The sequence below is a fragment of the Malaya genurostris genome, chromosome 3, assembly GCF_030247185.1.
Source record: "Malaya genurostris strain Urasoe2022 chromosome 3, Malgen_1.1, whole genome shotgun sequence".
Classification (NCBI taxonomy): domain Eukaryota; kingdom Metazoa; phylum Arthropoda; class Insecta; order Diptera; family Culicidae; genus Malaya; species Malaya genurostris.
Window position 1 is genome coordinate 163756678 of NC_080572.1, and position 16390 is coordinate 163773067.

At 35.9% G+C, this 16390-nt stretch overlaps 1 protein-coding gene across 9 annotated transcripts in view; it reads right to left on the minus strand.

Annotated features, from left to right (window-relative positions):
- LOC131437430 (cell adhesion molecule Dscam2) overlaps window positions 1–16390 on the minus strand; it is a 249507-nt gene that overhangs the window by 43462 nt on the left and 189655 nt on the right. For all 9 annotated transcript variants that reach the window (XM_058606769.1, XM_058606762.1, XM_058606766.1 and 6 more), the window contains exon 6: window positions 3589–3665. In XM_058606769.1, coding sequence (XP_058462752.1) covers window positions 3589–3665 — 77 coding nt within the window. The remainder of the gene's footprint in view (window positions 1–3588; window positions 3666–16390) is intronic.

The window sequence follows — 16390 nt, forward strand, 5'->3', positions numbered from 1 at the left end:
AGCAACACGATTTTTAAGACGAGATGTTGATCGGGCGACTGCAAAAGTGAGTTACAGAAATAGCAGACGCGTGACGCCCTCTGTTTCTTAACCATTTATGGTTTCAACATGGCCATAGTGTAAATGAGTCACACGAATATTACTCTAGAAATTCTCATTGGAAAATAAATTTGATAAGGTACATGTTCTCCTATAAGTATTATTAAAGTTTGCTGCATTAAGTTGCATATTTCGCTTCGACACAAGGTTTCCTAGGTAAAAAAGGTAAAATTATGCACGAGTTTTCCAGAAAAGAATAAACTTATGCATTAGTTTCTACAAAATTATGAAATTTTATATTTCTACAAAATTATGAAATTTTATATTTTTTACAATTATTCCAAACGAAGTATGCATAAAAAAATAACACGAAACAAGTTATGACTAGAAAACTAGTTTTAAGGGGGTTGCCATAATTCAGTAATTAAAACTAACTTTGAAAAGACCTAAAAAAAAAGTTCCACCGAGTTCCACTTAGATTTTTTTTTATGATATTGGGCACATCTTTTCCTACAAATTTTGTAAAAATCAGCTGCATAAAGTTGCATATTTCGCTTCTGTGTAAGGTTTTATGATAGGTGAAAAAAAGGTAAAATGTTGTTTAACTTTGCCAGGAAACAAGAAACCTATGCACTACCTTCAACAAAAATATGGGATTTTTTATTTTCTTCAATTATTCCAAAGAAAGTATGCATAAAAAACTAACTCGAAACAAGTTATAAATAGAAAACTGATTTTAAGGGGGTTGCCATAAAAACGCTTTGTATATCCGAAACGGTGCGATCTAGACTTTTGGTATATTTGACAAAGTAAATTATTTTTAATAGTTCTAAAACTTTGTAGAAGAAAAATAATTTCTATCTCTTCAGAAAAAAAAGTTATGGTTACATTTTTTGTCAAAGTAGGCCATGAACAATTATTGATAGGATCAAATTACGCGGTATATATTTGTAAATAATTTCTTCAAAGCAACTATATGCATTAAAAGAACGGTTTGGCAGCTACTGATTTATGTCCACGTTTTTATTGATTCGAGCCACTGTGCGGCGGTGCGAGTCTCGGCATTTCTTTTGCCGAGATTCATCGAAAAAAGTGCATAATAAATATGTTCGGCAGATGTCTTACCAACAGACCGAAAAAAACTAAAACTCGTTCACATCAAATGTTCATTATCGACACACTTGTATCTTAACGCTCATTTCATACCGGCATACCTGGTATACTTCAACTGCATTGCGCCCGAACACAGCTTAACATGTTCGATTTCTTCTTTTCAATTAGGCTCTTTCTTCGTGTGTTTCACGTGCTGGATAGTTTGATTGGCAGAAAAATTTCCCGGTTAGCGGAGAGCTACGGGTTCGAGTTTCATCTCTGTAGTAACTTCTACGCAGTTTTTCATTTTTTAGTTGTGTACGTCAGATTTTTTCCAGTCTGATTTCTATTACACCCGTTTCATGATGGCCCAGTACTTCTGAGTTGGCCATAATTCATATGCGTTCGAGGAATAACAGTCTTTTGGTACGATGTTCACCTCATTAACCTCCAAACCATCTTTCGAGTAATGGTAAGAGGCTAAATCTAACCAGAAAAGCGTAGAACCATTGTGTGACCTTAGATGTGGTAGTAGACGCTTTTGTAGCCATTCCTTCATGTATAGCTGCCCTTCCCGGTTGTCACAAATGGGCTTACTTGCAAAATAATGTATTTTTTTGGCAACATGACATCTTCTGCTTTCCTACGTCTCACATATGCGGTTTTGTAGCGTAGAGCTTCCGTGCACGTGATATTTCCATCGTATTTTGCCGTTCTTTGCAGATCGGTGCATTTCAAACATTGTACGTATGTAGTTGTTCGCGACATTTGGGTAGAACTTTCGTGCTAGACGTGAAGTTTGTATGAAAGTTTTACTCAACTGTCGTTTTTTCGTGACATCTTTTACAGAACTGCTTGGATTCCTCTTGAAAGCTTGAACTCCCCATGAGTGATCTTTTTTCACTATACGGAGATCTATTTTTAATTTTTTTTCCTACCGATTAAACCGCTACTGTTCGTTGTGCCGGCTCAAAACGCCGAGGTACAATTCCCAGCGTCTTGTGATGGCACAATGGAAGAGATCCGGATTTTCAAGGCGCGAGCGTGTGCGACTCGGAAATGGTAGAAAGAGATCAGAAAAACCTGTTTCAATCCACCTAATACTGTGGTATTCTTCAAAATAATTTTTTTCGATTCTTAAAAGAATAAACCGAAATCGGTTTGTTTGAACGTCTACTGATAAAAACTATCAATTGGAAAAGATTTCAGGTCGATTTAGAAAACTTTTTACGGTTTTTCCCTATTTTCAGTGATGGTATACAATTTTTAACCCACTTTACCCTATATTTCCGGATCCGGAAGTCGGATCAGCATGAAATTCAGGAATTACGTATGGGACTACAGGACATTTCATTTGAACCTAAGTTTGTGAAAATCGGTCGCGCCATCTATGAGAAAAGCTAGAACACATATTTTCTTTGTTTTTGCACATTTTACCCCATAACTCCGAAACCGGAAGTCGGATCCAAATAATATTCAGGAATTTTTTATGGGAACTCAAGACCTTTCATTTGATTTTAAGTTTGTGAAAATCGGTTCAGCCATCTCCGAGAAAAGATAATGCAAAAAAACGTTACATACACACACACACAGACATTTTGTGTGCTCGACGAACTGAGTCGAATGGTATATGACACTCGGCCCTCCGGACCTCGGTTCAAAAGTCGGTTTTCACAGTGATTGCATAACCTCTCTATATGAGAAAGGCAAAAAGAACTAAACGAAGAAACCAGAACACTAAATAAATTATTCAAAAATTTTGGTTTGAAACGATGCTAAAAGTTGGCTGTGATATAGTTTTTCTGTATCAAATTTGCTATCGAATTTATCACAACTATTGTTATAAATTCCTGCTTTCGGACTTCTGTAGTTATATCAAATTTAGTAATAATTGTGATACAAACGTTTCAAAATCTGTAACGATTTTGTTCCCGCTAGTTTTTTTTTGGTTATTTTAACAGTTTACCAGCCAAAAATATTTCAAACTTTGCTGCAAAATATTTCTAAAATAAATTACTCCAGTTGTTATAATTCTGTTATTTCCGTCTGATCGGGAATACTATTTTTGTTATCATACATACTTATTACGATACACACAATATGAAAGACCATTTTCGTCGTCGGTTGTGATTGAAAAGTTTTCGGGACAAAAGACTTTTTTTATTACAATATACAGAATATTTATAGTCATCTGATTAGTCGATCCACCATTTTATTTTGCTGATCCCCCGGTGTAGACTCAGCGGATGTAGTCGAATCCAATAATTCAATTTTCATTTGTTTCAATTTATAGCAATTTAACTAACAGAGCTAGCAGATTTTACTGTAAATATAACTATTCATAGACAAGATGAATGGTAGGACTGAGATTAGTGGGACATAGACTACATAGACTCAATCCCGCAATGTGCTTGAGTACGCATGGACACTTTGTTCCATGGTCGTTGACACACTTACCTGACATTTCAGCACCGCAGTGTTCCCCGACATAACGTACTCGTCATGAACTTGTACATTGTATTTCTGATTAACAACTGTAAAGAAAGGATAGAAATAAGAAAACGTGTTAAAGATGAGATGATGAATGTAAACGCTGCAGAGAGCTGAAACGGGTTGACAATTTTCTTCTCACATTTTTCTTAGGATTGGATGCTGCGAATCGGTCGGATTGTATCATCGTTTAAGTATATTTTGCGCTCCACTAACTTGCCGGTAGGATGCAGAAAGCGGAAACCTGCCGACCCCATCTGTTTGATGGTGATGATGACACACACATATTTATCATGTATGCTGAAAACGTGATGGATTCAGAGTACGACGCTCTATCAAGGATGTTGCCTGTGGCAGACGATAATGATCTAGAACTGTTGTCGCAGGTGGGAGTAATCATAGCTAATGACTATTTTCTCCATTCGGTTGGTCGGAACAACAAGATTTGTGGCAAATAAGTATAGAGTTTCCCCATATGCGAACACAAATAACACAATAGATGCTGAGATTATGTCATGCTTTCACATAGTTATTGAATGTCCGTAAACATGAATGATGTACTCATGATAAGATTCAATCAGCCTACTCATCTATACTATCAATTAGCAGCTATTTACAGTAATTGAGAAGATCAACACTATAAGCAACAATAAGATTGTAGATATTATTCTGCAGTGTACCACGAGAAATTTGCTTAACAAAAAAAAGATAAAATAAAATACTTTAGAAAATCTAGCATTAATAACATAGTTCAATTATACTATTATCGTTGAAAACAGGTAAAAATAAACTTTTTCCCCTTCAAACTATCACAATCTGTTCGGCCAGTAGACCGAAACTTGTTTCTTCCGAGACGTCAGTTTAGACATTGCACTTCGTGTGTAATAGAAAAGTGTTTTGCAAATAGCATTAACTTTACGTCTGCTCAGCGGATTATGTTGATTCGTTAGTTTGCGTCAGCAGTTCAACATAATCTACTGATGCACTGATGAGTCGAAGACGAAACGTAAACATGCAAAATGGTTTTATGCGACCAGCATAAAATCACTATTCATACGTATTTGAATTTTTTTCTTCGAACCTGTATTGTGATTTTAGCCTACTGCAAAACACAAATTCGATGTGATGTGATTGCAGCGCCCAAAGTAGTGTCGATTTCGGCGACATCTAAAAGTGTTCTCCAGGCTGTCTGGCAAATTCTACATAAAGCTCATATGCGAGCATGTATATCTGTTATCTGGACTATTGCTATCATGCTTGCATAATTTTAATCCTAGAAGGGTTTCTCTATTTCCGATTCGAATGGCCGGACTTGATAATAAATTGTACAAATTCATTTCAACAACAAACTGCATTGTGGAATATTCGCCCTTATTCTGAATAACGTCGTATCGTTTTTTCGCTCGTATTTCATTTGTATTCCCCATAACGCTAGCAAAATCAAAGGTAGCTATGATTCGATCGAACCATATTCGATCGAAAAATCAATACGTCGTTATTCAGAATAAGGGCGATTATGTTACCAACAATCCATCCTAGAAGAAATATAATTTAAGAATTTGACTATTTATTTTTAAAATTAAATAACCAGTCCAACTTACATGCTTTAAAAAATATTGTTCAGAATTGTAACCAATGTACACACATTGACGTATTATACTCATGTTATGGTTTCGTAAGCTACATTTATGCACCAAACAATCTTTAAGTGGACATTGTCAAGTTTGTTGAAACAATCATAACATATTAATGTGGATTAAAAGTGTACTTCAGAAAACCGTAACATTTATAATCTTATCTATGCTTAGACATACATAGACGGGCAATGTTTTCAATTCGGTTCAATTTAGAGTAAGCACACTGTAGTTTGTTTTGATATCTTATTTCTTTAAATCTTCAAAAGTCTCACTAATGGAACATTTGAAACAAAGCGTTACCTAAAAAATCAATCTTTAATCTAAAAACTGCCTGCTTCTAAAATCGATGTGTTTATGATTAGTTTACCTCGATCGTCTGTTTTGATATTTTGAAGCAAACGAGTCGGCATTTAAACAGGTGATCTCTTTTACATTAAGGGGTTAGTGTGATAATGATTTTATTTCAATGGATTAAAAGCATCGAATTGTACAAACTTTATGTTAAAGACTGTCTAAGAAAGTATGGACGCAACAAAAAACCGCTGCCATTTCGCAATGGTTCAGAATCTGTCAAATTTTATGGCTGCGTCCTGTTGTTTACACTCTTCTCTAACCACTTGTGCAGTTGTTTATTCGTTTTCATTAGTTTGTTTCGAAATGCGTGGACTTTCAGCAGAACAACGTCGAAAAATTGTGTACAAATGGTGTACAGAACGCGGACTGTCACTGAGAAAGATAGCAAAACTGGAAGGAGTAAGTGAAAAAGCCGTTCGAAATGCAATCACGAAGTTCGGTGAGGATAACACCTTTGAGGATAAACCGAAAACGAGTCGAAAAAAAGGTCCTGCTAACCCTCAGTTGGATAAACGTATACTGAAGGCGTTCGAGCAAAAGAAGAAGATTTCAGTTCGGGATGTGGCCAAAAAAGTGGGCACTTCGAAGTCAAATGTTCTTCGTGCTACAGAACGTTTGAATCTTCGAACCTGTAAGAAGCAGAAACAACCAAAACGTAGTCCGAAACAAGAAGCATCGATCAGGCCGAGGATTCGAAAGCTGTACAATACGATTCTTGCTGGAAATTTGAACTGCATAATCATGGAGGACGAAACCTACGTGAAACTCGATTACAAATCCTTGCCGGGACCACAATATTATACGGTGCGAGAACGGCAAGCGTTAAACAAGTCCGAGACATCGATTGAAGTCGAAAAATTTGGTAAAAAAGCTAAGGTCTGGCAAGCAATTTGTAACTGCGGTAAGATTTCGAAACCCTTCATCACCACTGCTTCAATGAACAGCGAAATATACATCAATGAATGTTTACAAAAACGACTTCTACCCATGATTCGAAGCCACAAGGATCCTGTTGTCTTCTGGCCAGATCTTGCTTCTTGCTACTACTCGAAATCAACGGTAGAATGATATACTACCAAAAATGTCACTTTCGTCCCAAAAGACATGAATCCACCGAATTGCCCACAACTTCGACCAATTGGAGAATTTTGGGCATTAACGAAGGCACATCTAAGGAAACATGTCTCGGCAGCCGAAACCATTCAACAGTTCGAAAAAGATTGGAAAAAAGTTTTAGAACTTGTCGCCAAGAAGTCTATACGGAATTTAATAAGAAACGTTCGGAAGAAGGTGCGCCAGCTAGTCTACAATGGCTAAGTAGCAAATGTTGGGAATAATATTCTGTTGTTGTAGTCTAACACTATCAATATATCGAATAAAATTTGAATATCTAACACTTGTGAATTATTTACAGCGAAATCAAAGTGCGTCCATACTTTCTGGGACAGTCTTTAGTGAAAACATTTTTATCGTTATATGTTGAATGTTATAGATTGTACGGCCCCAGCCGCAAAACGCTTTCATTTGCAGGAATTTGCGGTGAGCACTATATCTCAAAAACTAATGAATCGAATTATTCCAAATTTTCGGGTGTTGTTCTGAACAGAGCTTAAAATTGTCACACATTCTCAATGAAAGAAACCATTTCAGCAGTCTCATTTTCAATGTTTTACTGTCTCATTCGCAAATGACTGACACCAGAACAAACGAAGAGAGACGAAGCATTTTAGTTTCTCATCGAAAAAATGAGAGAGCATAATTGCCAACGTCACTCTTTCCTCTATGACAAGACGAAACCAAACTAATACCATGTTCACATTAGCGCTTATATCACTTGATATACCGAGATGATACGCATATCACGTGGAAGTGTTCACATATGATCGAAATGATATCGTTTGACAATCAAGTTGACATATTGAATGTTCCCATTAGGAGTAATAGTATGTTCACATTAGCGGGGATATCAAGTGATATACAGATAGAATTGATATCCGATGATATCATGTGCGATATCACTTGATATCCCATACAATTTGATGTCAACGCGTATCACCATTTTGGCATGATATACGGGATATCATGTACGATATCATCTCGAGTTGTCAAAAATCGCAACTAGCAACACGGATAATGGCATTGAACGCACTTATTTATGAACGTCACTTTGAGAGTGACAATAAACAATCATTATAATTTCGAATTTTTCAACGAATACTTGCGTTCGGAGACCAATAAATGCAAGACTTAAATTATTGATGGAATCGTAGGAGAGAAAAGCAATATTTTTGATCTTACTCCTAATGGGAACATTCAATATGACAACTTGATTGTCAAACGATATCATTTCGATCATATGTGAACACTTCCACGTGATATGCGTATCATCTCGGTATATCAAGTAATATAAGCGCTAATGTGAACATGGTATAAGATCAATAATATTGCTTTTCTCTCCTACAATTCAATCAATAATTGAAGTCTTGCATTTAATGTTTTTCGAACGCCAGTATTCGTTGAAAAATTCGAAATTATAATGATTGTTCAATGTCACCCTCAAAGTGACGTTCATAAATGAGTGCGTTCAATGCCATTATCCGTGTTGCTAGTTGCGATTTTTGACAACTCGACATGATATCGTACATGATATCCCGGATATCATGCCAAAATGGTGATACGCGTTGACATAAAATTGTATGGGATATCAAGTGATATCACACATGATATCATCGGATATCAAGTATATCCGTATATCACTTGATATCAGCGCTAATGTGAACATACTATAGCGTCTTCAGGTAGCAACAGCAGAATTGAAATTTTCATTCTTGCATCGGTGTATTGAAAATATGTGACGCTTGGCTATAAAAAGTGACTAAAATATGGCAAATCGAAGTAATTACATCCCAGAACTTCTTTGGAAACCAAAACTACTACAAATTCGAGCACCAACAGTTAAAACTTATTGTGAAACCTTTTTCTGTCGTTTTCAATTCTCACAGCTTTGGTTGAATATCGACACTGAATACTATAGGATTTTCACTGAAAACTGCAAATGACTGAAAGGGCAAATGAAAGAAAAAACACAATTTTGAAACTACTTTCCCGTTTATGTCATTGACTGGACATGGATTTCGTTCTCATAGTTTGCAAGCGAAACTGAGAGTGACAATAATTTCTTGTCATTTTCGTTTATTTTTCAGTCAATGAAAATGACTTTTATTAGCTCTGGTTCTGAATTGCTACAGCTATTACGTAAACGAAGGACTTTGGAAAATATTGTATGACTGACAATGTTTTTCCTGAAAAAATCAATATTTGTTTATTGCTAAAATCAGTTCGTTTGGCCATCAACTAATATGACGTACAAATTGAAACATATATGTCGAAATTTATAACACTCATCACCCTCTAATGCCGGAACCAGAAGCCGGATCCGGATAAAATTCAATTACACCATATGAGACTGTAAGAGTTTGCATTTGAATGTAAGTTTGTGAATATCCGCCCAGCCATCTCTGAGAAATCAAAGTGAATTCCATTTAAGGGGGTATGTACAAGGTAGCGGATAAAAAAATTGAGATATTTTTTGCATATTTACATAGCACATACTTTCGAAAATAGCCATGAGAAATTTCATCCAGATCGGAGATCAAGATTTCAAATGACATTAGTTCGAAGCCGAGGACAACTTCAAACTCGATTATCTCGCAATAGGGCTTTTTACAAAAAAACACGCAGCTGAACAAGATATCTCAAGATATTTTCAACCGATTTTCACAATGTTTTTTCAAAAATTCTTCTTAGTCTAAAAATTTTCCATTGCTTGCAATAATCTCAAGAATCGATTTTTCCGTTAACCTGTTTTTTTAGTGAAAAAAATACACGTTTCTTCATTTTTTTAATGTTTTAATTTCAGATTTGCCTTGGAGAGTGATTAATAACAGAAAGCGAAAAAACAAGCTTCGGGATAGGATCCATAACTTTAACAATATTTAATATTTTGTTTTAACTCGATTGGCTTTTTTCGGCCTTTTCTATTATTTTTGCCTTTCCGTCCGTTGCATCCGAATCGTGAAACTGGGTACCGGTGTTGCAAAAACGAGTTCATAGGGAAAACAACTAATTAATTAAGAGAGTTGTATAAATTTGTAGACTATTTTCGGGAAACTCTTCTTTTCTTACATCGTTTCCTATAAAAAACACTCTTGGTATTGAACTTTTTTTCACAAATCACACTCATGGAACAGGCCCGTGCGCAGGAATCATCCATGGGGGGGGGGTTTCAAGGGGAGAGGGGGGTGTCCAAAAATGTAAAACGAATTCTGACAGGATCGTGCGGGGGGGTTTCAAATTATGTCAGTTTATAAATTGATAAAAAATTGATAAAAAAATATGAATTGTCAAGTTATTTGCACTTTAATATAATAAGTAATCCATTGTTCATGAAAATTAATTTTTAAAAAATTCTTCATGGGGGGGGTTAAAACCCCCAAAACCCCCCCCCCCCCCTGCGCACGGGCCTGTCATGGAATATGAAGTAAGATGAAATTGAAATTCATGATTTTTTATTAGACAGTAAGACCTATTACTTGAATCTAACTTCGTGTAAAACGGCTCAGTAATTTTCATGAAAACTGAGTGATAATATTTGTCACTGAGTTGAATGGACTAGAGCCTTTCGGACTTTGGTTAATGAATCGGTTTTCACAATCTTGTAGAATCTTTTTGCAAGAGAAAGACAAAAACTCTTCGACATGGACAAAATTCTTGAAATAAGATTAAGAAATTTCTCGGGTGGTAGGAGTTTAAAAAATAGATCCGGTGACTATCCAGAAGTTGAATTACAGATAGCAATCTCTAACTGAATCACTGATTGAAAAATAAAGAACTTGCACTTCTCTTTGAGTTTCACTAACAAATTATTCGGAAAGGAACCAACATGAGCGATAGACCATTAAGTGATTTTGTTTCATAAGTTATGCTAAAAAATATCGAGCTTGCATGCTCGAAATCGTCAATGTCGACATCGTTTTTCCGCCTCTCGAACCAATTATCTGCACTGCCGCTTCGATACCGGTTCTACTGGGATGTTTATTTTTATAGCCCGCCGGTTACATTCATGCCGACGTTAACAAACACAATTCAATCGAGCTTGAATGAGCATAACACTCGCCTTTCCGAACGTTGAGAACCTCCGGAGACGAAATTGTCGTGGAAAACGAGTAGCACATTCAGAACTGATTTTCCCCAGCTTCCGACGATGTACCGAGTTCCCGAAAGGCAGGGCAAAATGAGAAAAAGAAAAATCAATTTCACAGACTGTTTGCGAAAGCTCATGTGTCGTGATTTGTATATTGGCCAATAAAACATGAGCCAACTTGAAAGCATACTGAACCTTTCGGGTAATATGGTAATAACTGCGAACGTGTATCGCACAACGTATCAGCTATCCTAGACAATTTTAGTTTCCAATGGGTTCTTATATCAGTTACCGAATTGGAAATCTCAATGCTGGCCAGATCAATCGAAGTATGGCGGATTTGATTTATTTTAGTAAAGTTAATTACAAGTTGAGCAGATACCATATTTTCCTAAAACGGCTTTCTTTTTGATAGTTTTTTAAGTATTAATCGCATGACGATTCTATTATCAATCAACTAGAAAAACAACTAATACTTTCATGAAGTAAAACAAACGTTACAATACAGATACGCGTATTTCGGAATGTTATTTACATCCTTCTTCAGTGTATCGGTTTTATAAGTTAGTTTACTGTATGTTTGGTTGTGTTATCAGCATTCTTCGAGGCGTTACGGTTGCATCGCCCAGGGCCGGCTCAAGGTTAATTTTTTGTGTAGGCAAGTTTTGTTGTTAGTCATCCGGAATTTATACCTGAATGATCGTTCCGCAAAAGGTGAAAGAAAAACTTAAAAATGTTCCTTTATGATTTCAATCCTTAACGTCTACCATCCACGCGTTAAAAGTTCGGTTTGCCAAAATCGCACATTTCACGTTACACGTTGAAAAAATTCAAACAAAAAGAAATTGAAGCGTTTTCCATTTTTTTTTAAATTTTAGCACCCCCTTGATCTTGGCGCTCTAGGCGACTGCCTACTTCGCCCATGCCTTTATCCGACCATAAGCGTCACCTCATTTTAAACGACACCAGTCAATGGTACAGCTTTAAAACTATTCGTTTATAGTATAATGGAATTTACTTTCACTGAATACCAACGATAGTCACACGATGTCGTAGTACATAGCCGCCGCCACTCGAAAATTTACTGCACTTATCCTAAAATGCCGTGTTCAGTTGTTAAGAGCCTCATCGAAAGTGTTGTTTCACTATGGATCGAATAACAATACCGTCGAAAAAGATGTATTTGTTTGACTAACGTGATATGCAATTCAAGCCAGATTTATGCTGTCGAATCTATCTAAATGACAAAACGCAAACTATAGTAAGCAGGACCGGATGGCTAGCAATGAAATCTGAACAAACTTTTATAAAGCAACAAATACTCGTCCTGCTGCATCCAAAGTGGTGTTTTTCATCTGCAGTGTCCTACCAGAAGGAAAAAAGATGGCATAAATTGAAAATTTTCTCCATTTCCATCTCTTGGGAGTATAATTGTTTCTTGGCTTTGTGCAGTGTCACGACAATGGAAGCACCAGAAGGGTTTAAGAAGTACAAAGGATGTACGGAAAATTGAAACTCCGCCGGCAACGAGAAGAAACGGCAGCTTTATTGTTTGACGTTCTGTCTTGGAGCATTCGAAGGTACCTGTTGCGAAGCTGTGGTAATTAAATACATCCTGCAGTCATTGAACTCATCCACTGTTTTTAGCAGTTATAGACTGACCATGGTTAACAACATGCTTAGTACGTTCCTGATAATACATCTTCAAATTCTACTACCGATTACAAACGTATGTTGAAAATTGAATCTAAATTTGGAAAAAATGAAAATGGTGACAAAAAGGTAGTCATTCCTATTGAGAATTTTTCCCGCTGCTCTAAATGCAGTTTTGCATACGTTCCATCGTCCGTCAGCAGGTATAAATCCTGGGTATCTCTTAAGAGTATAAACAAATCAACATTAATTTTATTTTGCGACTTCCATCTTTCAATTTTTTTGAATGAATGAATCGGTATTTAGTCAATCTAGGATTGCTTTGCTTAAACATTGCGTTCAGATATCAAGTGACAACGAGGTATACTTAGTAATGACTGTTGTATAGGCGTATTTCAACAGTTATTGCTTTGTCTCGATCATACTGACAGTGAGAGTTCTTCCAGTTCGAGGCTAGAACATATGACAACTTGTTTGCGAGAACAGCAACTCATTCGGCTGCTCTCGGCACCTTAGTGCTTAAACAGTGTGCCTTTAAACTTATATTATTAAATGAACTACAAGAGACTTATTCGGTTGTTGGATATCGTTAAATGTAACGCAATTCAAATTCCGCATGTGGAGCAATTCATGGAACCGCAATTAGTTTACTAGATTAAATTTTACAAAAAGATACTCAATATCAAAAAACATCAATTTCAATAGTGTAAGAGTTCATGAACTACCATGTGAAGACAAACGAATTCCTAAAAATTGATTAATAAACTTCTCTCGTTTGCAGATATTGATAGGTGATGACCAAGTATACTCACTCCTGTTAAACCGGTATCAGGTTCCAGACGCAGCGAAAACAGTGATAAAAAACTCAAAACTGGAACTCACTCCGATTTCTCAGAGATTACTCAAATGATTTTCATATCTTTAGATTCGAACGAATGGTGTTACAATCCCTCATTTGACTGTGGAATTTTATCTGGATCCGACTTCCGGTTCAGAAATTTAAAGGTAACGAGTATCAAAAATTTCAAACCGTTATTTAGTGCGACAATCCAAAAATCCAAAAATTCTTCTAGATAAGGCTTTTATATATGTTAGTTTCAGATCACACAAACTGACTTCGACCATACCGGATATCGGTTCCAAAGGTAACGGAAATAGTGATCAAAAATTCCGAAATGGAACATACTTCGCTTCCTCAGAGATGGCTCAACCGGTTGTCAAAAACTTAAGTTCAATTGATTAAATTGGTTTTGGTTTCATATAAAATTTCTGAACTTTATTCGAATTCGATTTCCGGTACCGGAAATACAGGAAAAAATGATTGAAATTTGATGCTGTTATAGAAAGGGGCGTTACAAAAAACTGTAAAAAATCAGTTAAATGAGGTTCAATACTATTCCATTTTTGTAGATTGGCTGATCCCCACCTATTATACTGATCGCTATAGTAAAATTGTTACTGGGAGCTATGATTAGGGGGCGGCCCGTTTGGCATAAGGTCATTTGGCATAATACCGTTTGGCATAACGCTGTTTGGCATAATGGTTATTTGGCATAACAGTTATTTGGCATAATGGTCTTTTGGCATAATGGTCATTTGGCATAATGCCATTTGGCATAATAATAATGGGATTTGCAATATTTTAATCTAATGAAAATTTTCGTATGTGTTTCGATCGATTGAAGTTGTGCAAGGGAAACTCCAACGAAATATGTAAAACCTTTTTACATAAGCAACTCACTTAGTGCCAGCACAATATTCTGTTCGTCATAGATGATTCAGGTCGAGACGGCCGAAGGCCGCGAGTGCGCCGGCGACCCGCCGTCGGAAGCGCCGGCCACTGCGGGGGGGCAGCGCCCCCGCAGAAATCACCTCTGTCTAGTTGCGGGCGTTTGCCCGGATTACCCAAAGCTAGGAGCAATCTCTCAGTTAAGTCCGAACGAGCGGCAGCGAGGTCGGACACCAGGTCATTAAAAACGATGCGGCGTAGCCGCATTAGACCTTTCAAAATTGCACTAAATTAGAAAAATTTCTATTAAGCAGCATGTTCATCTGTTATGCCAAATGACTGTTATGCCAAATGACCACTATGCCAAATGACCATTATGCCAAATAACCATTATGCCAAATAACCATTATGCCAAACGGCGTTATGCCAAACGGTATTATGCCAAACGACTTTATGCCAAACGTGGTAGCCCCATGATTAGTGAAGTCTTGAAGCGTTTTTTTCATCTTGGAGAAATGTCTTGATCATTTAACATTCATACATTTCACCCGAAATAAAAATGGAAACTTAAACCTTGTCTGAGGATGTCTTCGAATCATCAATGAAAAGCAAAATGCCGTAAAATGTAAAGCCGTTGGGAGACATGGGAAAAGTTTTTATTATCGCAGATACTGGGAAATACTTTCCTGTACTGGTTAGCGAAACAAATATTGGTTTTTTTTCTGGAGTTCGTTTTAGCATTGGTTTTTTGGATCAACAGCTGTGAAGCCTACATGAACAAAGCATATCAAGTCGTCAATTACTCATCCTTACGATATCTATTTTATACCTTGCTCGAACCTAAATGTTGCCTTCTGCTTCATCGAGATGGACACATGATCCGTATGCATAAAATTCATCACAAAATTTGATCGTGAAAATAGAGCGGCAATTATTTGGATACAAAAAAAAAACAGAAACAAATCAATCTAAATTCATGGAAATTAGAATCGTATTCCGAATGTTCTGTAATGCGTTAGAAATTGATTAATAAATTCATTAAACACAAACACAAAATTCATAGAAATGTGTTTATGCAAAAAATAGAAGTTTTGTTGTGACATATCTTAAACGAATTTGTAATAAAGCGTGTATTTTCTGTTTTTGTTATAAACGTATACAATAAAATCCTTCTTAGCTTATCTATTTGTTTTCTTTGCTATTTAATTATTGATAATGAATAATTAACTTACCTATGACTGCAATTCATCAGAACCAAAGCGATTTCCTAAAACTATTTCATTGATACAATTTTGGAAAAAGTACTTAACAAATACATTCGCCCTTTTTAAAAATTAATCTTAAGTCGAGTTGACCTTTTCATTCGTGCAAAACAAATGCTTTGCCACGCTTTAGACGTGCGAATTTCGTACAAATTTCATATAAATCAGAACTATCAACGTTGTAGTTAATTTTTGGAAATACCCTTATGAAATTCTGAGTTTTTGATTCAGCTTCATTAGAGAAAAAGTAAATTAGTGGTATCAATACTAATATTTGTTTTTTATTTCTAAATTACGTCTATTACAATAATTCGTTTAAAAGAAATTCGTTGTCTCTGTTTGTTGCATTAGAATTAGAATTTCTGCTGTAATAATTCTAACTATTTCACACAAACGTTGTTCTGATATTGTTTCACAAGGTTGATGGAGTAACATTTTTTTTTTCATAAATACGTTTATTTCATAGGCAATATACATAAGTTTTTCTTCGCCGTGGCATCCACAATACATAGTAGTTTAAACCTAATACATTTCGAATATCATATTAGTATGTTGGTACTCATTAGTTAATCTAAACACTGTTTTTATCAAGCGAGTTGCTATTTTAAATTACATTAAATAAAATACATTTATTTTGTACATGATCTTATAACTATTTCAGGATTGTTTGTATCAGTTCACCACTTATATTCAATATCCTATAGTTGGCTATTGGTTGAACTCATGGAAGAGAAAACAGTCTAACATAAAATAAAATTTAAATTGGAACTCCAATGGATTTAATGAAATGATAAAGAAGTTTCATGTATGGAAGGTCACGACAAGCAAGAATGTCGCGAACTGGGACATTGGATAGTCTACCTTGGGTACGCAAGGAATTTATTAGTTGAGATCTGACATCACGAAACTCCACGCATGTCCAAACAACATG